Below are 27,047 nucleotides of genomic sequence, written 5' to 3' on the forward strand. Positions count from 1 at the left end.
CACACACAGAATTAGCATTATCAGCGACCCCCGGCAGAAGCAATCAGCCACAAAAACAAGCTTTCTGCTCATCTGAATGTGAAGGAGCACATCTGGAAAACAAACAGAGCTCAAAATAAAGTTATGGTGTTATCCACCTCCTCTCTGAACCACCAAGACTATTTGATGCAGGATTTGTCACAAAGTGATGGGCTATCTTCCCTCCAGTGAAGTCCAGTGTTGGTTTTCGCCAAGCTTGTCGCCATTCACTGACACTCCCTCCAAGCATTCTTGGCCTGTTTTTATTTATTGGCAGGACTCTTGTATGGCACCTTGTTATCATGTCCTAACAAGATTTTACTGTGCGAGCATGGAAATAGAAAAGCACGGCAGCCACAGTCGTAAGCAGGCATCCCTGTACGTGAACAGGAGATATAAATTTAGTGTGGGGTTTTTACTACATCCTTCTGATACTGCTTACACACATACACACATGACCCACATCTCATTTTGCTCGTGTTCAACCCCCAACCCCCCACTTGTCCACAAACCCTGGATAATAGAGATGTGAGAGGGTCTCCGCTGTCCACCTCCACCCCCATCAGAGAATAATGAGCAGCAGCTCTTTTCAGCTCCTCAGAAGGAGTCTTAGATTGCCTGACTGAAAGTATTAGGCATGTTAATCTGTTGGACCCACAGATCATCCAATAATCGTGCTCGCAAGACAACACTCTATTAACGCAGAGCTAATGTCAGGAGGGAGGCTGCTGGCTTCTTTTAAAAAAAAATTTTTTTTTGGCCTGTATGTGTGCGTGACTGGTGACATCTCATTTTCCAGCAAAGCTTTAGAGTCCACAGAAACCTAGTGGCACACACACACACTTTGTGTGATGCCTTGAGAACAGCATTGCACATCAAATGCTGGAAAAATTTATTGGCTCATGTTTTTACGTCACCTTGGACTCTGAAAACTTGTGGTGGGCATTTTTCACTATTTGCTGGCATTTTATAGACCAAATGATTAATTGATTAATCATTCAAATAACTGGTAGATTAATCGTAGTTGCAGCCCTACTGTCTTTTAGCCACTGGTATGGTCTGTTGAGCTGAGCTGAGCCTCACAAAATTGTGGCTACACCACCTCCTGCATGAAATTGTTTACCAGCTCAGTTTGTTTTATATCCATTTCGGACTGAAATTTCCCCTGCACAGAAATATCCTTTTTCTCTCTAACATGGAATATGCTCCTTGGAAGTTTCATGTTTGGACCAGGTTTTGACCTTTTTTAAAACCAGCATCTGGACCAGCAAATAAAGATAAAGTTTAAGATTCAAATTAAGGAAGAAACAACATAAAAGAAATTATGCTGGTGCCATCAGCAGCATTCTCCTGCTGATGGCATCAACAACATAATGAATACCTTTTTAGTTACAAATTCAACAAAGAGTTTCCTGTACAAATAAGGATGATGTCTAGTCAATATCTGCAACTTATGTCAGAAGATTGTTTTCCACAAGACTGTCTTAATTCAATTGTATGGGTGTGTTTTTTTTCTTCCAGACTACCTCAGTTTAAAGAGGAGGCCAAGAGTTATGTGGGTGCCAACATGAAGAAGGTAACTGAACTGATATGTTGAATGTGTATTTGATCTGCTTGCTATTGTGCTGTTTTTCTCAATGTTTACTGTCTTGGTTTTTCTCATTGTCATTGTGTTGTTTTTAGGTTTCTGTCTGAATGTTCTATCTGTGGCTGTTAAATACAGTTAATGACTATGAAATGTGAACATGTCCAAAATACCAAGATCAGCCACATTATCCCTGCATATTGTAATATGCAATACTCTGTTTACTAGATTTTAGGTAAAATGATCTTGATTCATTAAACAATATAATTAAGGACTCAAAGTCTGGATAAACCTTTAACACCCCTATTTATGGTTGTCCTGCTCCTGTCACCTGTTCCTAACAATGCAGCCCCCTCTAATCTCATTTCTGCCCTTTCAGTTCAGTTTTGCTTTTTGGAGTTTTCGGTTTAAGTTGCCAGTCTTTTGTGTCTGCCTGTTTTCCTTCCCACAGACCCCATCCTGTATCGTGGATCTTATTTGTGCAGAGCAGCGTAGAAACACATGTCAGAATGGCCTAGAGAGGGTACTTTACTGGCCCACATGATTAGCCCAGTGGCATAGTGCACTGACATAGGCGGGATTAAGATGATTTCTTGGTGAGAGTGCATGAGGGTGCATTTAGTTGCTATTAAACTTTGGTCTTTTTCAGGGTTTTTAAAATAGTTTTTCTCATGCCTTTTCAAGTTATTAAAAATCATCACTGAATTCATTCATGTTTGGATTCAGGTAGGGCAGGTTTGGTTATTAGCAAAAATATCAAAGTATATATATATAAATAAAATTATTAAAATTATCAAAATGATGAAAAAGGATTAATAATTTTGGGGCACCACTCAGGGATCAGGGACCAATAACCAAACGTGAACAGTCTCAAAAGGTGGCTGTCCACTCAAAAATGCTGATATTTTATTACACATACACAAAATAACCACAGGCAACTGCCCTTTGAAAGGTACAATAGAGTTTATTTAACCTTAGCACTGATCAATAATCAATAACTTCAGCCAAAAACCACTATCGTCTATTCTAAACTCAGTAAGCATACAACAATCAGCAAGCATGTAAGGTAGGTGTGTGTGTGTGTGTCTGTGTGTAGAGGTGTGTGTGTGTGGGACAATAGAGAGGGAGGTGTGAGGTGGGTAGCGGACGTGACCACGTGGGTGGTCGTCACGCACAGATCCAAAATGGCAGGCAGACCCGCAAAACTCAAACAAAGGGGGGAGCCAAAATGGAGGACACACACTATTTGTCCTCAAGATAATGTGGAGCGTAGCTAGTAATGCTACCATGCTTTCTGGGTCGTTTCAGATGTGTGTGTAGGTGTGTATGTGTACGTGTAAAGGTGTGTGGGTTTGTGGCGAGCAAAGAGAAAGAAAAGCACACAGAGTAAGGCACACAGGATCTCAAATGCCATGGTAGAGCATGATAGCTACCCCTTTATCACACAGGAACCCGGCAGCAAACTTTCATTCAACAGCCATGTTACTGGACTTTGGTCTGATAAAGCACAGTTATTAGCTTCGACAGTGGCTAAACTAAACACAGTCCATTACTTTCCACAATAAAGCAAAGCACAATTTACAACAATGAAACTTAGATGAAATAAGACATATTTAGAAAATCTATCTCTGCCCAGACATAAGCCTCTTACTTGAGATCGCTCTTGATAGCAATGTAATGCTATCAGTCTGTTTGGAGTATCCAGCGGATCCCTCTCAGGCGTGAATGCTGAGCCGGGGTCCGCGCTCAATGGTGAAACTGTTCCTTTGGGCGGCAGCAGTCGACTTTTAGTGGGGAGAGAGCGTGTCTACTGAAGCAGCCAAACTCATAGTGGAAAAGATGACAAACAGTGTGTGCACTCTGCTTTTATGGAGATGATGAAGTCATGGCCAGAGCACTGGGATTCCAGTCACATAGTGAGGCCCAACATTCCTTTACAGATGTTATTCCACCATTACACATTCTACTTGATCTTACTAATGAAAATAAGAACACTATGGGGTAGAACTGTACTTTGAGCAGTGGCTGTCAAAATACTGGAAGTATCAAATGCTTCCATTTAAATGCATCCTTAAAGGGCAAGTCATTACCAGTGTCCCCACACAAAGTAAAGTCATGTTAATAGTTTAAGGAGCACCTCCATGACCATAGACATGAATTACACACTTTGTTTCAAAGTTCACATAACTTTTCTAAAGTATGTCTGGGAAACACATGGAATGAGTAAGTTAAATATAAATAGAAGTAGATGGGGCAGGTTCAGGGAAAATGGCTTTACTAAAATGGCTTTACTAAATCAGTACTACTATACTGTATAAAACACTTAACTCAAAAAATATGTCCTGGAATGCACAGAACATCACAAACTAACAACTCAGTATACTTGTAAAAGTGCCTGAAAAGCTGGTGTATAGCAAAGAGTGCAGACAAGTCAATCATATTTGGGGGACTGGGCTGGATTTAGCCCAGTTTGGGACTGTCTTTTCCACTGCATGGGAGACAGTCCCGGATGCTTTCCATTGAAAAGATTATACCCACACATATGGACTCAACACTGGAGACGTGACAGGCTGCAATTGATTGCAAGTTGGAACTCTGGCCACTGTGAGTCAAAAAGTCTCCCAGCAGTGCAATGTGGGCCGTTGAAAAAGGTTCAACTTTATGCATGTCATGATAACACATTGCTAAAATTTGCAGGAAATAAACAACTTTGTTGTGCGCCAGTATAGTGGCAACATGACAAATAACTCCCCAGTTAGAGCTGAGTATGTAAATTATGTGGTCAACGCTTAACACGTCCATAAGCTTCAGGCTCACAAGAGACAAGAGAGAACCCATCCCTGAGTGTGTATGTGTGACTGACAGTTAGGGAAACGACTGTATGCTGCTCTTTATCAGAAGTGGAAAGTTAATATGCATTTGCCATACCAACCAGTAAGTCCTCATCCTTGAAGACTTCAGTCTTGTAAAGCCTAAACATATTGGTTGAAAACAATTCTGATAAAGCATAAATCTCACCTTTTCATGGCTAATCCATGTAAGTTTTCCATGTAAGTGTGGCATCTTCTTTGCCTCATTCTGATATGCAATGCCAGAATTGGCTCATTACTGCCTCCTGTGGCTGTACAGTTGGTGAGAACCGTAGTTGTAGTGGGTGTTTTTCTCCCGTCGGCCACAAGGGGTGACATTGGGGTGACAATGAGCCCATTCCTCACTCGAAAACTAATTTGGACCAGCCACACAGAGTTTTATGTTTTATCTGAAGTGTTTTCAAACTGTATGTTTTGGTTTTACAAGAGAAAATACTTCATGGATGAGGGCTAGCTAGTTGGTTTGTTGGTAATGCATGTTTGGTTAACTTCCCCACCTCCGATAAATTAGAATCAGAAACAGGTTTTCACATACAAGGAATTTGCCTTGGTGTTGGTGGTGCATAACGGTCAAAATAAACAAAGTAAGAGAAAAGAAACAAGTACTGTAAAAGTCAAGAGTCATAAATGTAAAATAGAAATTTACAATTAAAGTATGTAAAATATATATTCTAAATGAAGAGGATGGAATGTGCAAAATATTGTCAAAAAAAGATAAATGTTCACAGTATAAGAAAAAAGAACATGTGCAATGTGAAAAAATAGAAACCTAGAGATTTACAAAAATGTGCGTTAATGTAACAAATTAAAAGTACAGCAACTGTGGAGACTTTATGTTGATGTAACGGGTTGTGTCCATGGGGCGGGAAAAGAGCAGCACAAAATGGCATCCCTAAGCTTTTCAATGGAAATATTACAGGACTGTCTCCCATGTAGTAGATGGGATGGTCCCAAGGAGGGGCGCTATTGTTTCTACTATGGTTCATACCAACTGTATAAAGACACCCCAAGTCAAATTTTCCCTTTTTTGCCATTTTGTTTGAAGGGCTGTTGTATTGCTGTTATACATGTAGTATTTTTATGAGACCTGAATATTGAGCTGGAAGCAGTTGTTCCAGCAGTTGTTGCTTTTTGCATGGTCCGTCTGCCTGTCCACTCACACTGCCTGCTCATTAGCTGGCTGCTTATTCTCTAGTGGTTAGCCTATAGTGGCTATATCCGTTTCTCAAAACCCTGTGCCCTGTTTGGATCACCCCTCCCATCATGCATAAACGTGTATGCTCGAGTGTGTTTTGTGTTGGTCCCACTGCTGACATGTTACCCATCACTAATCACGGGCACCTGCCCGCTCCCCTTCTCTTCTGAGGCTTACAATATCTTGTGGAAAAACAAACGAGTGCAGGTAAGGAAGATGACTTGGATGGCTGGAGAATCTCTCCGCGTAACCTTTCCCCTTTCCTTTTTAAGACCTCACTAACCTCCCTCTTCTTTAGTCTGTAAACTTGGCTAGAAGGAGGAACTTGAGAACAATGCAACTGATGTACATGATTCTGGATAGTCTTTTATCATGTTAAACATAGTTCACTATGACATGTCTGTGCTTGTGAATGCTCACATTACATTTGTATTATTATTGAATTTTATTTTTAATTTAATCGTCACTTGGGTTTACACCCTCATGCATATGTCTCAGCAGCTGTATATCATGCCACCCATATGCTTTCTCAGTTGTTGAAGGATAGAGCATGTCTCAGTAGTTTGTTTTTTAAAGGAAGGTTAAATAAGGTCACCAAACAAATTTAGAAGACTGTCTGAAACCATAAATTGTTTAAATTAAATAAACACTCACACAGAAACAGTACCTTTACAGAACCTTTTAAAATATCAGCACCCCATATCAAAGCAGAATAAGTGGCAGTTGCTCTTCATAGTGTACAGTATTTGTGTGCATGTATATAATGTGTTGTTTTTTTTCTGTGCATTGTCTTTCGAAATTACTTGCTGATTAATTCACATCTGAACCTGTGTTTGTTGTAATACTGTGATCAAATAGGATGTTCTCTTTTCCACCTCACTCAGTAACTTCCCAAAGTGAGATACATCGCTCATTTCTCAGACAATCAGGGTTACCAAAGGGGTTTCTTTTTATGTTGTTTTTATTTGCATCTACTGTTTTTGTCTCACATATGTTATACAAGGTGATTATCATAGGTATATGATTGCTTGAGATTTTTTAATTTTCTGTATTTGTATGACCATAATTAACTATAATGTTGCCAATGCATGTTGTACAAGGTTAACAGTGTAAGTGTAATAAATCAGCTACGGCTCTTATTTTCTGAGGAACAAATTTTAAGAGAAATCAAGCATCCTATCCGATCATGGCCCTTAATCAGTAATGCTGGCCCAGCAGTACACTGTGATTGAAGAGGCCTTACTTAGTGATCCATTCTGCTTCCTGTAGTTGAAGATGCGTGCCGGTGGGATGAGTGAGTCATCCAAATGGAAGAAGCAGAAACGTTCGCCAAGGCCACCTCGCCACATGGTCCGAAGTCCCACTGGTGAGATGGACCCAACCCAGTCCAGCACCCTCAGCAACAACAACCTTTCAGGTAAGAGACACACTATTGTAACAGTACACTCACAATCATCAGTGACCTTTTCTAGAAGCTAAAATTCTAATTCCGCAGTTGTCTGTTCTCTTCTTTTAAAAATCCTGGTAGGATAAAAAGTAGACATAGGATAACATGCCCTTTTTCATGAAGAAATGTTACACCATTGTACAGTGGGTACGGAAAGTATTCAGACCCCTTTAAATGTTTCACTCTTTGTTTCATTGCAGCCATTTGCTAAAATCAAAAAAGTTAATTTTATTTCTCATTAATGTACACTCAGCACCCAATCTTGACAGAAAAAAACAGAAATGTAGAAATTTTTGCAAATTTATTAAAAAGAAAAACTGAAATATCACATGGTCATAAGTATTCAGACCCTTTGCTGTGACACTCATATTTAACTCACATGCTGTCTTTTTCTTCTGATTCTCCTTGAGATGGTTCTACTCCTTCATTGGAGTCGAGCTGTGTTTAATTAAACTGATTGGACTTGATTAGGAAAGGCACACACCTGTCTATATAAGACCTTACAGCTCACAGTGCATGTCAGAGCAAATGAGAATCATGAGGTCGAAAGAACTGCCCAAGGAGCTCAGAGACAGAATTGTGGCAAGGCACGGATCTGGCCAAGGTTACAAAAGAATTTCTGCAGCACTCAAGGTTCCTAAGAGCACAGTGGCCTCCATAATCCTTAAATGGAAGAAGTTTGGGACAACCAGAACTCTTCCTAGACCTGGCCGTCCAGCCAAACTGAGTAATCGTGGGAGAAGAGCCTTGGTGAGAGAGGTAAAGAAAAACCCAAAGATCACTGTGGCTGAGCTCCAGAGATGCAGTAGGGAGATGGGAGAAAGTTCAAGAAAGTCAACTATCACTGCAGCCCTCCACCAGTCGGGGCTTTATGTCAGAGTGGCCCGACAGAAGCCTCTCCTCAGTGCAAGACATATGAAAGCCTGCATAGAGTTTGCCAAAAAACACATGAAGGACTCCCAGACTATGAGAAATATGATCCTCTGGTCTGATGAGACCAAGATTGAACTTTTTGGCGTTACTTCTAAGGGGTATGTGTGGAAAAAACAGGCACTGCTCATCACCTGCCCAATACAATCCCAACAGTGAAACATGGTGGTGGCAGCATCATGCTGTGGGGGTGTTTTTCAGCTGCAGGGACAGGGCGACTGGTTGCAATTGAAGGAAAGATGAATGCGGCAAAGTACAGAGATATCCTGGAAGAAAACCTCTTCCAGAGTGCTCAGGACCTCAGATTGGGCCGAAGGTTCACCTTCCAACAAGACAATGACCCTAACCACACAGATAAAATAACAAAGGAGTGGCTTCGGAACAACTCTGTGACCATTCTTGACTGGCCCAGCCAGAGCCCTGACCTAAACCCAATTGAGCATCTCTGGAGAGACCTGAAAATGGCTGTCTACCAATGTTCACCATCCAACCTGACGGAACTGGAAAGGATCTGCAAGGAAGAATGGCAGAGGATCCCCAAATCCAGGTGTGAAAAACTTGTGCATCATTCCCAAGACCACTCATGGCTGCACTACCTCAAAAGGGTGCTTCTACTCAATACTGAGCAAAGGGTCTGAATACTTATTACATTTGATATTTCAGTTTTTCTTTTTTAATAAATTTGCAAAAACTTCTACATTTCTGTTTTTTTCTGTCAAGATGGGGTGCTGAGTGTACATTAATGAGAAATAAAATTAACTTTTTTGATTTTAGCAAATGGCTGCAATGAAACAAAGAGTGAAAAATTTAAAGGGGTCTGAATACTTTCCGTACCCACTGTATGACTGCATCTCTTTCCCAATAGGTGGTGTCCCATTCATTGAGCAAGGCTTGTCTAGCCTACCAGCTTCAGACAGTGCTGGTTCGTCCATTTCCAGCCCGCCAACCACAGACAGTGGCCTGGACACCTGTTCTAAAGCCACCTCCAGGGAAGATCTTTCTGACCTGGAACAATTTAGCTCATCTGCAACCACCCCTAACACTGCTACCACACTCCCTGGGACTGATCCTGGCTCTCCAGATGCACAGGTATGGCTGTTTGGAATATCAGTTGGATGACCAACAATCTCCTGTTTGTGGTGCAAGAACTGATGAGCAAACATTGTATTTATTTTATCAATACATTTTTTCCTATTTCCATGTTCATTTTGTGAAATTATCTATTGTTGGTGGCTCTGTGTGTGTACTCTAGTAACTCTAGTGTAGTGAGATCCTCTCTTTTCTGTGGAGCTGGAATGTGACTTTCATGTTGACTTGTGATTTTGTATTTTGTTTCTATTTGTGTCTAGTCTGAAGGCAGGCAGTTTTTACCAGCTCAGTCGGCCTCAGTGGAGTCCATCCCTGAGGTTCTGGAGGACAAAGACTCCATTACAGAGCAAGCAGACAGCACCTCTGTCCATGACATGGACTACGTCAACCCCAGAGGAGTCCGTTTTACACAGTCCACACAAAGAGACGGTAAGGATACAGAGGGTTTTTAAACCTCTGATTTTGCTTGTGCTGTTACTTTTACAAGAAGTGTTTTGTTACTCTTGATCCACAGTTTACAAGCAAACAGTTGCTTTTGATAATCATTGAGCTCAAGAATCAGTGCATACTTGTTGACTTTGAGAGCTCCATATTGTACAGTAATTGTGTTTTCTTTACACACTGAGGACATTTTCTTGTCAGATAAAAATCTTATCTACACAGTTAAGGGGTTCTTCCTTAACCTACGTCCTCCTCTTGTCTCCCTTGTAGGAGCATCTCTCATCCCTTATGGCCTGCCATGTCTAAGGGAGCTATTTCGCTTCCTGATCTCACTGACCAACCCCAATGACCGCCACAACACTGATGCCATGATGCACATGGGCTTGCAGCTGCTGACTGTAGCACTTGAGTCAGCACACATTGCTAACTACCAGACTTTACTAGGACTGGTCAAAGATGAGCTCTGCAGACATCTCTTCCAGGTGAAGTAGAATGTAGAAAATAACGCTCATAGTTGTTGTATGTAGGGATGGGTATTGTTAGGATATTATCGATACTATTACTCTTATCAATACTCCTTATAGGTTCGGTTCTTTATAAATACTCTTATTGGTTCTTTTTCATTACTAAATAATAGTTTTTTAAAAAGTATATTATTTGAAAAATAATCAGTTCAGAACAGGATTAGAATTGAATATTTTAAAAAACTAAATGTTTTTTCTAGAGCAGCAACAGTAATGTTTACAACAGCAAAGTCACTATATAAAGTAAATAATATTTCACTGGAAACAAATCTAAAATGTCATTAAAATAAATCACATTCCTGACATCAAAATACTGAGTGAAGTTTCGAAAGAATGAAGAACACGTACATCAGTCACTATCAGTCATTCATCCTGTCCTCTGTCCTCCTCCGTCTGCTGTTGATGTGATTCACTTCCTGCAGGTACCACTGGTAGAGAGAGGAGGCGCTGGTTTGTCTCAGCTAGCAGCTAAGTTTACAAGAATTTGCCAAATTTTAAGCTACGTACCAAACTAAGCTACATACAGGCAGCTTTCGTTTTAGCTTGTTTGTAACAATTCGCTATTAGCCGAGCTAGTGCACTTATGTAAATCATAGCAGCGGTGGATGAGAGACAGAGCAGATTCAAATATCGCTTTCTACATGTTTACATATTTATGCCTGTTGAACAGGTGTAAAAGTATTGGCTTTTTACTCGCAAAGGTTTTATTGCACTTATAGTAACGAGCATAGTTGTCATCAACTTGAGTAATTTTCGAGTTATCTTCACCTGGTTCACTTCACTGTCTTCACTGTTTGCTGACTTCGCTCCGTGTGTGTGTATTTGGAGGAGCTCAGCCCTGACACAGAGAGCAGGGGAGAGGCTGCAGCGTGATTAAAAAAAAATTACACGAAAACGTTAAGTACAGATAATTATTAATACGGTCTTTAATAATTTAGCCCAAGGGCCTGTTTATTACTGGGTTTCGGTACCCATCTCTAGTCGTATGCACCTGTGTTGTTTGTCTCTGCATTAGTGACGGTTGCGATGAGGGAAAAAAAAAGCTTTTTGAACAATTTTATCTAATTCAGAAACTGTTAGCAAGCACTTGTGAATAAAAAACTTGCAGCACCTCCTATCCAAGTATTGCCACTTTGCATTGGTTGACTTTAAACTGAAACTTGTGGGATTTGCTGTGTTAGATTATATGTTTAAATTCAGCACCTGTGCAAATTATTGCTTTGTTTAAGATTTTTGTTTACCTTGAAATGATGCTTTACTATTTTTACCATGATTTGATGGGGTATGTTGGCTACTTACAAGCTAAAATATTTGGTACTGGTTACATACAGGAGGACCTACAATCTCAATTTGTAACATGCATTAGTTTGTTTGTCATGAAATATGTAAAAGCTAAAAGAGGTTTATTGTATCATTTCTGATATTGCAGCACATTGTCAAGAATTTTGCCTTCAGTCTTTCATTCCAAGTAGGTCAAAGTAGAAACAAAAAATCAGTGACAGTGAATGAGTGAACTGGCATCAAGAACAAAATCAACAAATGTTTTTCAGAGAAAGCTGAACTGATTTTCTATATTGGTATTTTAATGTATCTTTTCTGACGATTTCTGTCTGTGTTGTAGTTGCTGAGTATGGACCGTATGAACCTATATGCTTCCTCCATTCGAGTTTGCTTCTTGCTTTTCGAAAGCATGAGAGTACACCTAAAGTTTCAGCTCGAGGTAATTATGTAACTATATCTGTTTTATTTATCAAATGATCTTTATGCTCTGTCAATTGACAGAGCATTGTCATGCATGCATTGTCATGCTCTGCTCTGCCGACATTGTCATCTAAAGTGATTTGTATGCAATCCAAATATATGGTAAAACTCATCCTGAGGACCTAGTAATCATCACCCTGTGTGCTGAACTGGCAGATGTACCTAAAGAAACTGATGGATATCATCACGTCAGAGAACATTAAGATGCCGTATGAGATGAAGGAGATGGCTCTGGAGGCACTGGTCCAGCTGTGGAGGATCCCCAGCTTTGTCACTGAGCTGTACATCAACTATGACTGTGACTTCTACTGCTCCAATCTGTTTGAGGACCTCACGAAGCTGCTGTCCAAGGTAACATCCCCTTATGGCATAACTTTAAGCATATTGATGATGAAGATTTTAATGCCTTGATTCCACCGGGCTTGGCTCTATGACGTTGTGTCTGCGACATGGTTTTGTTCCGTCCTCCACGCGGATTTATACTCCACTGGGAGCATTCCAGAAGTGGACTGTTTTTCCTGCCGATTTTGTTGATTTAATCTTTTCTTGATTTTTGTGCTTCTACCATGGGTAAGTAGGCTATGAAGTTAAATGGTTTCTTTTTTTGTCTGTTTTTAATTATGTTTATTGTTGATTTACGATAAAGAGTCTGCACAGGGTGTTGCTCAATGCCTTTCCTGTGTCTGACTTCATCCCTGGCTCAAACTGCTCTGTGCAGCTTGACGCGACTTCCATCAAAAATAGACTAGGCACGTATTTTAAGCGGATCAGAGCGTTGAGCCGCTTATGAGATGCTTCTATAACGTGCTGCAGCGCATCTGACAGAATCACAAGCATTATCTAGAGTGGCTGCGATTGGCTTCGGCAGCCTTGCTAATGGAATAAAAAAATGAATTAAAAAAAAGTTTTTTACCCTCCTGTTACAGAATGCATTCCCAGTGTCAGGGCAGCTCTACACCACCCACCTCCTGTCACTGGAAGCTCTGCTCACAGTGATTGATAGCACTGAAGCCCACTGTCAGGCCAAGGTGGTCAACAGCACTGCTCAACAAGACCAGTCAGAAACACTGCTGGCAGAGGGAGAACGTTCAACCAAAAATGGAATGGACACTTCATCTGGTATACACACCACTGCACACATCTAACTGTGACTTTATGGACATTTGACTGTTAGAACCTTAAAAAGGAATGCTTTAACTGTTGTTTTTACTAGTATTTACTAGCAGTCTTCCTCTCTTTCTTCTAATACTAATAATAAATACTAATGTTTATTTTTAGGCCATCAAAATGCTTAACATTTAAAGATATTAAATAACAACACAAATGTCATTTATCAATAGCTTCTGTGTAAAAATGCCAGTATTGGCCTTGATAGTTCTTTTGTTTTTTAACAGAACATATTTTCCTTTTGTCTTCAGATCTTAATAGACTGGGCAGTACCAATGGTCTGAGTCTTGCACAAGCTGAGAATGCACCAGTGTGTCCACCAACCAGTGGACATCTGATGGCAGAGAGGATGAGACTGGGTAGACAGGATCAAGGAGACAATGACACTGGTGAGACTTTGATTTTATACACAGTTTTATTTTAAAGTGTTCCTAGCATTGTGATGGAAACTGTCAGTTGAAGCTAATATACATTTTTATTTTTTCATCCAGCCGAGAAGATAGCCCCGAAAAAACCTGAACGTTTCTCGTCATGTTTACCCGATTCCCAAGAGTTGATTGAAATTAGAACAAAGAAAAAGGTGAGTAATATTGACTAGATTTGTTTTAACATTACACATCCACAACCATTTATAAAATCTACTACACCTTCAAACTGCCTTTTGTCATGTGTCCAGCTGCTGATCACAGGCACAGAGCAGTTTAACCAGAAGCCCAAGAAGGGAATCCAGTTCCTGCAAGAGAAAGGCCTCCTCAGTAACCCAATGGACAACAACCGGGTGGCCCAGTGGCTCAGAGAAAACCCCCGACTGGACAAAAAGATGATTGGCGAGTACATCAGCGATCGCAAGAACATGGAGCTCCTAGACAGCTTTGTAAAGTAGGGTGGAATTCCATGGCATATTGTGCATTTGTCGATAGGTTTAGGTCGAAGGTTTTTCTAAATAATGAGAATTTTTTTTTGCAGCACATTCACCTTCCAGGGACTTCGTATTGATGAGGCTCTGCGGCTCTACCTGGAGGCCTTTAGATTACCTGGAGAGGCTCCTGTCATCCAGAGACTCCTGGAAACCTTCACAGACAACTGGCATGTAAGGCACATTTCCTCAACTTCTGAAAAATTCTTTATTACCATGTATCAACAGCTTTTTGACATTCAGATTAATAGAAAACAAGGTTAGTAGCACAACATTCCAGAGCTGTGTACCTGACTGTTATACTTCTGACTTAAGTCAGACTTTAATAATGGATTGGATTACTTCAGACGTACATAACTTAAAAGACTTCAGCCTTATGGACTAAAAAGTTGTGACACCTTCAAAAAGGCCAAAGCGGAAGAATCTTGACTGACAGCAGCATAATCAGAACATGATTGGTGATATACAGGACCCAATCAGGAAGGAGAGATTATGCTCCAACTAGAGCAATAACCACTAGCCAATTTGCTTTCAGATTCAGGTTTCCAAGACTTGAACAGAGGATTATTGTTTTGAAATGGAATTACTTTGGATTGGCTGTGTCAACTTGTGATTTGTGACATACATGCAGCGATGTGGCCTCAAGTCACAGGACTTGGATTTGAGCCAGACTCAAGGCACAAATCTGGTGACAAAATCAAAAGACTTGCAACTTGACTTTATACCAATGAGTTGTGACTTTTGACGTGGAATGACCAAACCCAAAATTGTGTAGTGAATTATCTCACTGTTTTTCTGACAATGGATATACTTTGAATCAACCCGTCAGCAGACACAGCATTTGAGGCTTCCTAAAGAATGGTAATTTGAATGTAGCATTAATGTTAAGCTAACATTAAGAACATTGGCTTAAGCTAACAATAGCTAAGATGTAGCATTTCGTTGTTAACTTTTGCCCACTTGAAATAATTGAGCCCTCAACACAGTCAGTGTGTGGTAATGAAATCTTTGTATTCAGGATTTGGTTGCCTAAATGTTGTCTTTTAAAATCAATAAACAATCCATGTCTTACTTGTTAGACATTATCTGTCATTGATGGGTGGGCAGCAGTAAAGTTAGCCTATCTTTGCCGCTCTTCCTAATTCCATTATGACCTGTTCAGGACTCCAAACACAAAGTTTGACTGTCTTGACTTGGGACTTGGCTTGAGACTTCATAGCCAAGACTGGAGACTTATTTATGGCTTACAAAGCAATGACTTCTTTGTTCCACCTTTGCAAACTTGCGATTGACTTGATCCCACCTGCTATATACACCATATCTTAAAACACTAAAAACTAAGATCCATGTCGGTTTATTAATTTCCTGGTGCCTTCATTACACACGCACACACACACACACACACGCCTTTTTCTTCCATTTCTATCCAGCAAAGATAACCTGGAACACTGTCACATGATTAACCCTTCAGATTATAGTGGTAGGATGACATAAGTGTTAACAGACACACACACATGTACAATGATGGGCAAAGGACAAACACCACAGAGGGGAACATTTGACTTCTCAAAATAGCAGGAGCCATGTGACCTGGAAACTATTTCTAGTAATGTCCTTTTCTTAGGCTGACCACATATACACAAGTAGTGGCCTTCAAAGAAAGAGTTGAGTAATTTTAGGCAGTGACACTGTTTTCCACTCTATGGGGGTCACTGTAATATCAGCAGGATGGGCAAGGTGAGATTTAGTCTAGAAACAATGTTCGCTGTTATGTAATATATAGTAAAACAGTCCTCTGATTGGGTGTTTGGTCAGAAACAAGTGGCTTTAAGCCTCAGATGATGGACTGTTTATTGTGTGTTATATTGTGTTTACTGTATGTGCGTGTTTGTAGAAAGTGAACGGCTCTCCTTTCATGAGCAACGATGCAGGCTTTGCCTTGGCCTACGCTGTCATAATGCTGAACACTGACCAGCATAACCACAATGTTCGCAAGCAGAACATCCCAATGACTGTCGAGGTGAGTGATCTTTCTCTCTCTCTCATACACGCATGTGCACACACACACACAGTTTTCTGTGGAACTCCTTCTGTGGGTTGTCCAAAGTAACCATGACATTGCTTCTGGAAAGAGAGGTGTTGAGTATTTCAAATGTCATTTTTCAGTGCTTTGAGCAGCACAAATTAAATTCCATTCAGCTCCACAGAAAACTCTCTCTCTGTCTCTGTTTTTTCTGTCATTGATTGACAGCAGCTGAAGACTAAACAGAGTGGGGCAGCTTGTGAACAATTTGTGGGTGGGCCACTCTCATTCACAAACAATAGCAAGCACTTGCTTTCTTTTTCTTTCTGTCTCACTCTCTTTTATGTACACATACTTAAAAATTCTTTCTTGAGTCGAGTCATACATCATCATACAGCTGGTGTTGTATTTATGTTTAAATTAGCCCTACACATTCCCAAACGGTCAGAAAAGAAGGCTTGTTGACCTCCAGACTCAGACAAGGGGCAGAGGCTTCCACATAACATAAAACATAAAAGTGGCGGCTAGCACTTCAGTTACTTATCAGCTTGCAATGCGTAGTATTCACCACAGCATGTGTTGGCAATGAGGTTATTTTTGAAATGGGAAAACTATGCCCAGCATCACTGTGTGTGAATAAGATCCTATTCCCAAGGATCTGACAATGGGATGACATGTTTTCAGTGAGGTTCGCATAAGGTCAGTGGTATAATGTTCATTTTGTCCATAAAACACAGCATGCTGCTCGATTTGGCAGCCTGTGTGTTGCTATTGTTACCAGTGGCTGCTCCAAGAGCTACTCTGATAGTGTGAGACAGTGCGTGTCCCTAATATGAGTATGACAAATAGAGGCCTGATCCTCAGTAGCCTCCTGCTTTCTCTGGCTCTCTGCCGGTGTTTATTTTTCTGTGTCCCTGCAGAGAAGCTCCTGTTTCCCCTCTTCTTACCTGCCAGTAGGATGAACCCTGCCTAGTGAAGGCATAAAACAGAGCCTTGAGGCTGTCAGTCATCGCAGGGTGGTTATGTTTATTTACAGGAGGTTCTTGGCTCTAATCCCTGTTTTCCTAATGCTGCAACTAAAGCGTATTAAATAACACATAACGAGTGTGTTTCCACACGAGGCCCTTTTAATTGTGGGTCGGATGCTTAGTTAACGAAGCACTGAATGCCATAGGCCTGGATGTCTGAGCTAAGCTCCTGTGTTGAGATGCATTGAGTGACATTTCCCAGAAGCATGTGAGGTGTTTGAATAACAGAAACAAAGTTGATTATTCCACAGCTAACTGCGCTGTTTTTTTTCTTTAAACAGCAATTCAAGAAAAATCTGAAGGGAGTAAATGGAAAAAAAGACTTTGACCAGGACATGTTGGAGGATATCTACAATGCTATCAAGTAAGCTGCCATCACACTTGAGCACTCACCTGACTTTCATTAGCCAGCATCTCTGATTAAGCTGAGAAATATTACCTGTAAGATAATTTTCTTAAAAGAAAATACACAGCTACACTTAACAGCCCTCTCTTTTATTTTGTCAAGAACCGGTAATCAATTACTGGTTCAGTCTATGAAATATGAAAATTGTCAAATATGCCCATCACAATTTCTGATTGGGTTTTGGACTGTTGGTTGGACAAAACAAAGATATTCAATTTATAATGAGGAAAGCAGCAAATCTTCATATTGGGGAAGCAGGAACTGGAGAGTGTTGGGTGGTTTTGCTAAATAAATGACTTAAATGATTAATGGATTATTATTATTATTATTGTTGTTGTTGTTGTTTTGACAATTTTTGTACAAATCATTAATTGACTAATCGTTTCAGCTCTACTGTCATTTACCAAAAGCTGGCATCAGATCTGGTCAAATTCATAATCTTGCTTATTTATTCCTTGATCAGATTGTTTCCAATTCAAACTTTTGCCAATTTTAAACCATTTCATTGAGGTAAGTTATTTTATTATGGCTGCTTGTGTTTAGACAACATTTACATGTGAGAACATTGGCTTCTTTAATTAAAAATCAAAGTGAAATGGGGAAAAGGGTTTTGTAGAAAAAAACATGTTTATATTCCTCAATGTAAGTCATCCAAAAGGATTGCTTTGATATTAGTACGAAAACTCAGGTGTCAAATCAGCAGTAGTAGCTACTTTACCCCCCAATAATCAATTCATAAGATTTAACAAAGGTTCACTTACTATCCTTTTCCAGAGTCTTAATTCTGACATGAGCTGACATGAGTGAGCTGGTGTTACAGCTGAGATGTTTTGTTTTGTTTTTTTTTCCTCTGTAGGAATGAGGAGATTGTGATGCCAGATGAGCAGACAGGGTTGGTGAAGGAGAACTATGTATGGAGTTTGTTGCTACACCGCAGCGCCACACCTGAGGGTGTTTTCCTCCACCTGCCACCCGGCAGCTATGATCATGACTTGTTCACCATGACTTGGGGTCCCACCATCGCTGCTCTTTCCTATGTCTTTGACAAGAGCCTGGATGACAACATCATCCAGAAGGCTATCACTGGCTTCAGGTACACAAGTTCAAAATAGTCAGCAGCTAAGGAAGATACTTTAAATACGGATTTAAACGTACAGCAAGCACACAGCATGTAACAACCTTGATTGTTCTGGAACAGAATCTCCCCACCCACTGGTCTTGTTTGTTGTTGTTGTTGTTTTTTTTTTCAATCAAAGGCCACTGTAGCTCACCTTTCCAGCCCACAATTTCTGCTTTGCTCGTTGCTGCTGTTGGCCAGGCTCAAGATGCATTTGCTTCGGACAAGCCTCATTTCAGATGACACATTCTGTGTTTCTTAGAATCAAACTTTTCCTGAACCTGAGTAAATGAACACAGCACGGCTGTCATTGGTCTCAGATTATATTTTTTTTTAAATGGAAAAATGCTTTGGCTCTGCTGAAAACACATTTCTACTCAAGCATCCACAGAAATCTATGCAGTTGTTAAAACATGCATCATTTTATACCCACAATGGCTGGTTTGAATAGTTCAGGAGTTTCTTAAGGGCCGAGTTGTGTCATAATTTAAACCACTCTGGCTAGTTTACTGATTGGTCTGAGAACCGAGCTTCTGAGATTTAGGTTGGATGAAATGGAATGAAATTCATCTACCCATATTCAACAGTAGACCAGACCTTTTTCACTGAAATCCTTAAATATACAATATTTTATGTTTTTATGTGTTTTGTGAGGTTTTAAAGTGTATAGTCATGTGTTTTTTTGTCTTTGCAGGAAATGTGCAATGATAGCGGCTCACTATGGCTTCAGTGATGTTTTTGATAATTTGATCATCTCCCTTTGCAAGTTCACCACTCTGAGCAGTGAGGTGAGGCCCTTTCAGAAAAAGCAAAAGTCCACAGCATCCTGTTGTGCTAATGTCCAGTTTGTCCTACCAATATAGAATGTGGATATCAAACTTCAGGTTGTAGTTAAGTTAACTGTTTACTGCCCAAGGCTATAAAAATTAATTGATTTGAGCTCATATTAATTTGAGCTTATATTTTTTATTTTTCTGATAATGGTGACATCCTCCTATGGCAGATATGTTGTCTTTAATTTGATTTGGTTTATTCTAGAATTTATCAATGCTACACTTAGTTAATGCGGCTCAAAAACACATACGATTTTGAAAGATATAGTAAGAAACATGATTCCTTTTATTTTGCTTTTTAAAAATCTAAAAAACAAATGCATCAACAACATTTTCAACTTGAAAATGATTAATTCACAATCATAATATATATATATTTTTTTAGGTAAAGTGACTTTTATTCCGCACCTTTCTAAAAGCTCTGTGGATGTTTTTTTTTTTTATATATAATGTAAAAATAAATAAAAACAATAAAAACTTCGTCCTTCACCCTCCGTGGGTGGTCTCATCCTTCGAGCTCGGGTCCTCTACCAGAGGTCTGGGAGCTTGAGGGTTCTGCGCAGTATTCTTTGCAGTAACTTTGCTGTTCCTAGTACTGCACTTTTCTGGACCGAGATGTCTGGTGTTCTTCCAGGGATCTGCTGTAGCCACTCCTCCAGTTTGGGGGTCACTGCCCCGAGTGCTCCGATGACCACGGGCACCACTGTTGCCTTCACCTTCCAAGCCTTCTCCAGCTCTTCTCTGAGCCCTTGGTATTTCTCTAGTTTCTCATGTTCCTTTTTCCTGATGTTGCCATCACTTGGTATTGCCACGTCAACCACAACGGCTTTCCTCTGCTGTTTGTCCACCACCACGATGTCTGGTTGGTTCGCCATTACCATTCTGTCAGTCTGAATCTGGAAGTCCCACAGGATCTTGGCTCGGTCATTCTCTACCACCTTTTGGAGGTGTTTCCCACTTTGACCTCGGGGTTTCCAGTCCATACTCCGTGCAGATGTTCCTATACACTATGCCAGCCGCTCGGTTGTGGCGTTCCATGTATGCTTTCCCTGCCAGCATCTTACACCCTGCAGTTATGTGCTGGATTGTCTCAGGGGCCTCTTTGCACAGCCTAAACCTTGGGTCTTGTCTGGTGTGGTAGATCTAGTTATGTTCCGGTGGTACATCCCATGTAGGGGTTTGTCCTCCCATGATGGTCCCTCCTCTAGCACCTCTTCCTCTGTTCCCCATTGCCTGAGACATTCACTGAGCATGTCATCTATTGGGGCCTTATCTGTGATGTACTTGTGGATCTTGGATGTTTCATCCTGGATAGTGGCTCTCACACTCACTAGTCCACGGCCGCCTTCCTTACGGCTAGTGTACAGTCTCAGGGTGCTGGATTTGGGATGGAACCCTCCATGCATGGTGAGGAGCTTTCGTGTCTTACTGTCTGTGGTCTGTATCTCTTCCTTTGGCCACCTTATTATTCCTGCAGGGTATCTGATCACTGGCAGGGCGTAGCTGTTTATTACCTGGGCCTTGTTCTTGCCATTGAGCTGACTTCTTAGGACTTGCCTTACTCGTTGGAGGTATTTGGCAGTTGCTGTTTTCCTTGTTACCTCTTCGAGGTTGCCATTTGCCTGTGGTATTCCAAGGTACTTGTAACCATCCTCAATGTCAATGCTATTGTTCCTTCTGGGAGTGAGACCCCTTCTGTGTGGACTACCTTCCCTCTCTTCGTCACCATTCGACTGCACTTCTCAAGGCCGAATGACATCCCAATGTCAGAGCTGTAGATCCTGGTGGTGTGGATCAGTGAGTCGATGTCCCGCTCGCTCTTAGCATATAGCTTGATGTCCTCCATGTAGAGGAGGTGACTGATGGTGGCCCCATTCCTGAGTCGGTATCCGTCTTGTTGATTATTTGGCTGAGGGGGTTGAGACCTATGCAGAACAGCAGTGGGGACAGAGCATCTCCTTGGTATATGCCACATTTGATGGATACTTGTGCAAGTGGCTTGCCATTGGCCTCAAGGGTGGTTTTCCACAGCCTCATCGTGGATCCTGTCAGGGCCCGGTGCTGTCAGTTTTTCATACCTGAGACTCTTTCTTGGATGTCTGCCGCTGTGATGGTGATTGGATTCTGCTCAGGTAGGTTGCTGTGGTCCTCTCTCAGAGCCACCAGCCACTGTGCATCCCTGTTGTGTGATGCCTCCCTCTCCCATATACTTTTCCACTACTGTTCAGTTTCCAGCCTTGGTGGGTCTGCTCTGCTGTTATTACCCTGCCATTGAGCTCACACTTTCGCAGGTTGGGTTGCGAACAGCCGGTTTATTCTTCTGGGTTCATTATCTCTCGTGTACCTCTTTAGGCGGCTGGCCAAGGCTTAGAGCCTATGTTTGGCAGTTTCGAGTGCTTCAGGTATGGGCATCTTCTTTTAGGTGGCTAAAATAAGTCTGCTGCTGACCCTGTCCACAGCAATCCATTGCTTAGCTTCCGTGCCGGTAAAACTCTCTGCTTCTCCAAACTGGGGGCGTGCCTACTGTATACAACCCCACTTCAAAAAACCCTAACTATCCCTTTTAAATTTCATTGTATTATTTAATTTGTCACTAATTCACTGACCAATATTTTATAAAATGTTGCTTGTAATTAAGAATCAGTGTTTCATGCCTTTTTTATTCAGTTGGCCATTTCTAAATTGCTGGTGCAACAAAACAGCTTTCAGCTATAGAAGGCAAGTGCCACTGTTGAAATGCCAATATACAGTGCATGACATATGCAGCCTGATAATGGCAGTGACGACTTTTATGTGAGAGTGATTTCTAGTCATGATAATGTTCAGGCTATAAAACCAAATTTCCCAACTGGGACAAGACTGTCCATTTATCTAACACCCACTGTAAATTAATGAAAGTATTGATGTGGTGTATGTAAACAAAATTCTATCCTGTAAATAAAACAGCCAAAATCGTATTAGTAAAGACATGTAAATACAGTAACTGTATCAAAATGTCTGTTAACTGAGTGTTGGTGTGTACCCCTCTCTCTGCAGTCTGTGGAAAACCTTCCTACAGTGTTTGGCAGCAACAGTAAGGCACAGACAGCAGCCAAGACAGTGTTTGACCTCGCCCATCGGCATGGCAACATCCTGAGGGAGGGCTGGAAGAACATAATGGACTCAGTACTACAGCTGTTCAGAGCCGAGCTCCTGCCCAAAGCCATGGTCGAGGTCAGGACTTCTAAACTCTAAACATTCTTTTCCATTCTCTCAGTAATTGGATAATATCTGTTTTGTGATAACACTGCATATACATATACTGTATGTGGGTTTTAGTTCCTGTTTGAAACTGTTCAGTGCTCTAACACTGTACTTGTTGCCTCAGGTGGAGGATTTTGTGGAGCCAAATGGGAAAATTTCTCTTCAAAGAGAGGAAACGCCTTCAAATCGGTATGCACAAATTTCATCTACCATCTGTTGATATATTTACATTAAAAGCTAATAGGAAAATGTTGTCAAGGTATCATAGTATATTTTTCCAGATATAGCTACAGTCATGTGTGTTTGTGTGCCCTCTTCCTCTCAATTTTTTCATTAAGTACTCTTTAATTCCTAGAAGAAGAGACCATCTTTCTATAATAAGGAGAAATGTATTTCTTAAATCAATCCTGACCAAGAGGGCCAAAAGTAAAACTCACATTTTCCTCCTCTGTTGCATGTCAGTGGTGAGTCAGCGGTGTTGAGTTTTGTCAACTGGTTGACGTTGAGTGGAGCCGAGCAGTCGGGACTCAGAGGACCGTCCACGGAAAACCAGGAGGCCAAGCAGGCCGCCATCCTCTGCATAAAAGTACTGATAGACTGAGTGTTCAGGAAACACTCAACATTATCTGAAGTTATTATTTATGATGTATAATAAAACATTTATCTGTTTATCTACAATTTTTTTTAAACAAATAACTTTCAAAAAGTATTAAAATGCAATTGATAGTTATTAGAGGTCTCATGTTTTCACTGTTACAGCAGGTTTCTTGATGCATGATCACTCTTAGATTAATGCAGAATAGTGTTTATAGTACTTGATCTGTATTTAAATTAGTATTAGTCTGTCCATAAATTGTTTCAAAGCTTCTAGATAAAGCCCAAAATACCCTCAACTGATGATTAGAAATATATAATTTATGGTATCTTTATGATAGACAGAATTACTTTCTCCACAAGAATGCAACTGGACAAGTTTGTTCTTTCCATGAAACTTCTGTAGGAAAGTATTAGGAATTCACAGACCCGTAAAAATTTAAATGTTACAATATATTTTTCAATTTGCCTTTTCTTTTGTGCACATAAAAGAATGGATAGTTAAGGTTTTTGTGGTTTGTTTTAATTACTGCATTATTTGTACAATGCCTTGTCTTATCTAAATATCCAAATCCATCCATAAAAAGAGAATTTAAATAGAACTATAGTTTTAAAACTTACACAGCTGACAAAACTGGACTAGTTTACTTGCTTTGGTTCATTAGTTCTATTTTTACATTGCTCTTAAGCTGTTTCAAGCTTTTACATTTGACTCTTTAAAATCTGCGGTAGTACTATGTATACTGTATGTTAAACCACTAGAACTATTGTGGCTTCTCATCACGCATTCAGATAGTTTCTACTGTGTAAAATGTGTCAACATCACTGAGTTTTCTATTTCTCTTTCTAGCAATGTGACCCAGAAAAGCTGATCACAGAGAGTAAATTCCTACAGTTGGAGTCTCTACAGGAGCTAATGAAGGTTATTATTTCTTGCCAACATTACTTATCAACATATGTGTATATACAGTGTATATATAGCTCATAATTGTCTTACCATGTATTGATATTAACTGCCTGGGTATAAGTATATGCTCAAGGTGCTCGTAGGTTAGTTTGGATAAATGCATCTAATAAATTCTCCTCCTCAGGCTCTGATATCAGTTACCCCAGATGAAGAGACTTATGATGAAGAGGATGCTGCCTTCTGCTTGGAGATGTTGCTGCGTATCGTTCTGGAGAACCGGTAGGAAGGAGAATCTGTCAGTGATACTTTGACAGCACAGTAATTTCTTTGTCAATTTTTAACCCAACGCATCTATTTCTTTGTTTGTGTATGTAGAGACCGTGTGTCATGTGTCTGGCAGACCGTGTGTGACCGCCTCTGCCACCTTTGCGTCCAAGCCAATGAGAGCTGCTTCCTTGTGGAGAGGGCTGTGGTGGGACTCCTTCAACTTGCAATCCGCCTGCTACGACGAGAAGACATTAGCTCTCAGGTACAGCAAACACACACACTCTGACATAACTGGACACAAACACCGCAGCAGAGTTGTCAGGCTCAAATAATCATCTCAGGTCAGCAGACTGTACCAGTGGTTAGACTACTAATATGACTCAATTGTCATGCCCAGCCTTCTTGAGCAAGCTTGTGCGTTGGTTTGTGCCTACCTCCCGCTCTTCTATTGGCCAGGAGAATTGCTCTGTCATAGCCCACTCATTGGCAAACCTGACATTGCTATTCTGTCAACAAAATGAGTGAGTCTTAGGGCAGTTCTAACTAATAGAAGACTGGAACACTGGCAGCCCAATGTGAACAAACAAACCCAAGCCTGCGTTTACTTGCAAGCTTGAGAGGATAGCCATATTTTGGCAAAATATTAGTGTTTGGAACATAGAAAGCATTCAGATGGACAGTGGAGAAGTTAGTTATGCAGGAAAGTAGGTCCTGCTCTGTGAAGGACAAGCTATAGTAACCATGCTACGACTACGACTGAAACCTTTTCTACGACAAGCTATAGTACAAATTTTATAAAGCTATCCTTCAAGTATACATGAGTGTTCGATCAATTAGCCACACTTTTATAGTGGGTGACATGTTCCTTCATTACCATGAACACACACAGTTTATTTTGACTCCACGTACACCGTCCTGCTGCCAGAAATACTCACTAGAGCACCAGAGAGAAAAGGACTAAGATATCATTGGTTTTGGTTTTTTGATGGGATTTGTTGACAGTAGGACAAATGTGCAATAACACCAGCCCAGACAGAGGAATCCTTTTAATGGCACATCAAACATAAATGGGACACAATCAAACTGTTCAGGTGGTGTTCTGCTTTGAGCTTAAACATTTTTCACCATGGTTACTAAACTAATCTTAACATTCAGTCATTTAAGTCAGGAGGTCACTGACAATAGGGACGTTAACTTTGACCTACATTATAATATAGTAAGCCTTTCAAAGGTAGTATTTATTGCACTGGATTGCACTAGATGTTACAGGTCTTGATGTTTTGTGTCCACCCTACTTTTCCAATTGGAACACTTGCTTAACACTAATATAGTGAAAACTCCTTCCTTGTGTCTAAACAAAGACTTTGTGAGATGTGTACTGATAAGCATGTAATTTAATGCTGACCTGACCTCATATTAAGAGGTTGGCCTACATTTGATCTATGATCTAATACGAAATCAGCTTTACATCTCAACATTGTTTTTGTGTTTGGTTTGTTTGTTTGCATGTAAAAAATCTGTTTGAACTGTTAATACAACATACAATAAGTGAATTCAATGCTCTTAGAACGGTTGTGATTTAAAGTTTTCATGACTCATTAAAGTGAGGATCTACAGTGGTGTTAAAGTGTTTGCCCCCTTCCTGATTTCTAATTTTTTTGCATCTTTGTCACACTTAAATGTTTCAGATCATCAAACAAATTTAAATATTAGTCAAAGATAACACAAGTAAACACAAAATGCATTATCCACAAATGGCAAAAACATGGAACAGTGGTGAACCTTCCCAGGAGTGGCCTGCCGACCAAAATTATCCCAAGAGCGCAGCGCCGACTCATCCAAGAGGTCACAAAAGACCCCACACCAACATCCAAAGAACTGCAGGCCTCACTTGCCTCAGTTAAAGTCAGTGTTCATGACTCCACCATAAGAGCCTGGGCAAAAAGAACATTAAGGCTCGTCTCATTTTTGCCAGAAAACATCTTGATGATCCCAAAGACTTTTGGGAAAATACTCTGTGGACTGACGAGACAAAAGTTGAACTTTTTGGAAGGTGTGTGTCCCATTACATCTGGTGTAAAAGTAACACCGCATTTCAGAAAAAGAACATCATACCAACAGTCAAATATGGTGGTGGTAGTGTGATGGTCTGGGGCTGTTTTGCTGTTTCAGGACCTGGAAGACTTGCTGTGATAAATGGAACCATGAATTCTGCTGTCTACCAAAAATCCTGAAGGAGAATGTCCGGCCATCTGTTCGTGACCTCAAGCTGAAGCGAACTTGGGTTCTGCAGCAGGACAATGATCCAAAACACACCAACAAGTCCACCTCTGAATTGTTGAAGAACAAAATGAAGACTTTGGAGTGGCCAAGTCAAAGTCCTGACCTGAATCCTATTGAGATGCTGTGGCATGACCTTAATAAGGCAGTTCATGCTTGAAAACCCTCCAATGTGGCTGAATTACAACAATTCTGCAAACGTGTGGGCCAAAATTCCTCCACAGCGCTGTAAAAGACTAATTTCAAGTTATTGCCAACGCTTGATTGCAGTTGTTGCTGCTAAGGGTGGCCCAACCAGTTATTAGGTTTAGGGGGCAATCACTATTTCACTCTAGGTTTGAAATTTGTTTTCCCTTAATAACAACCTTCATTTAAAAACTGCATTTTGTGTTTACTTGTTATCTTT

The 27,047-nt window shown here is 40.6% G+C and overlaps 1 protein-coding gene across 2 annotated transcripts in view; it reads left to right on the forward strand.

Moving 5' to 3' along the window:
• The window catches only part of gbf1 (golgi brefeldin A resistant guanine nucleotide exchange factor 1), a 121,732-nt gene that overhangs the window by 74,570 nt on the left and 20,115 nt on the right, over positions 1-27,047 (forward strand). For both annotated transcript variants that reach the window (XM_044215530.1, XM_044215531.1), the window contains exons 8-29: positions 1,540-1,594; positions 6,938-7,085; positions 8,911-9,134; positions 9,395-9,563; positions 9,846-10,057; positions 11,721-11,819; positions 12,017-12,211; positions 12,787-12,979; positions 13,279-13,416; positions 13,519-13,607; positions 13,704-13,906; positions 13,994-14,117; positions 15,838-15,963; positions 17,276-17,358; positions 18,257-18,493; positions 19,212-19,305; positions 22,387-22,563; positions 22,718-22,782; positions 23,056-23,179; positions 24,038-24,109; positions 24,279-24,373; positions 24,470-24,623. In XM_044215530.1, the coding sequence (XP_044071465.1) occupies positions 1,540-1,594; positions 6,938-7,085; positions 8,911-9,134; positions 9,395-9,563; positions 9,846-10,057; positions 11,721-11,819; positions 12,017-12,211; positions 12,787-12,979; positions 13,279-13,416; positions 13,519-13,607; positions 13,704-13,906; positions 13,994-14,117; positions 15,838-15,963; positions 17,276-17,358; positions 18,257-18,493; positions 19,212-19,305; positions 22,387-22,563; positions 22,718-22,782; positions 23,056-23,179; positions 24,038-24,109; positions 24,279-24,373; positions 24,470-24,623 (3,076 nt within the window). The remainder of the gene's footprint in view (positions 1-1,539; positions 1,595-6,937; positions 7,086-8,910; positions 9,135-9,394; positions 9,564-9,845; positions 10,058-11,720; positions 11,820-12,016; positions 12,212-12,786; positions 12,980-13,278; positions 13,417-13,518; positions 13,608-13,703; positions 13,907-13,993; positions 14,118-15,837; positions 15,964-17,275; positions 17,359-18,256; positions 18,494-19,211; positions 19,306-22,386; positions 22,564-22,717; positions 22,783-23,055; positions 23,180-24,037; positions 24,110-24,278; positions 24,374-24,469; positions 24,624-27,047) is intronic.

The sequence above is a fragment of the Siniperca chuatsi genome, linkage group LG11 (assembly GCF_020085105.1).
Source record: "Siniperca chuatsi isolate FFG_IHB_CAS linkage group LG11, ASM2008510v1, whole genome shotgun sequence".
Taxonomy (NCBI): domain Eukaryota; kingdom Metazoa; phylum Chordata; class Actinopteri; order Centrarchiformes; family Sinipercidae; genus Siniperca; species Siniperca chuatsi.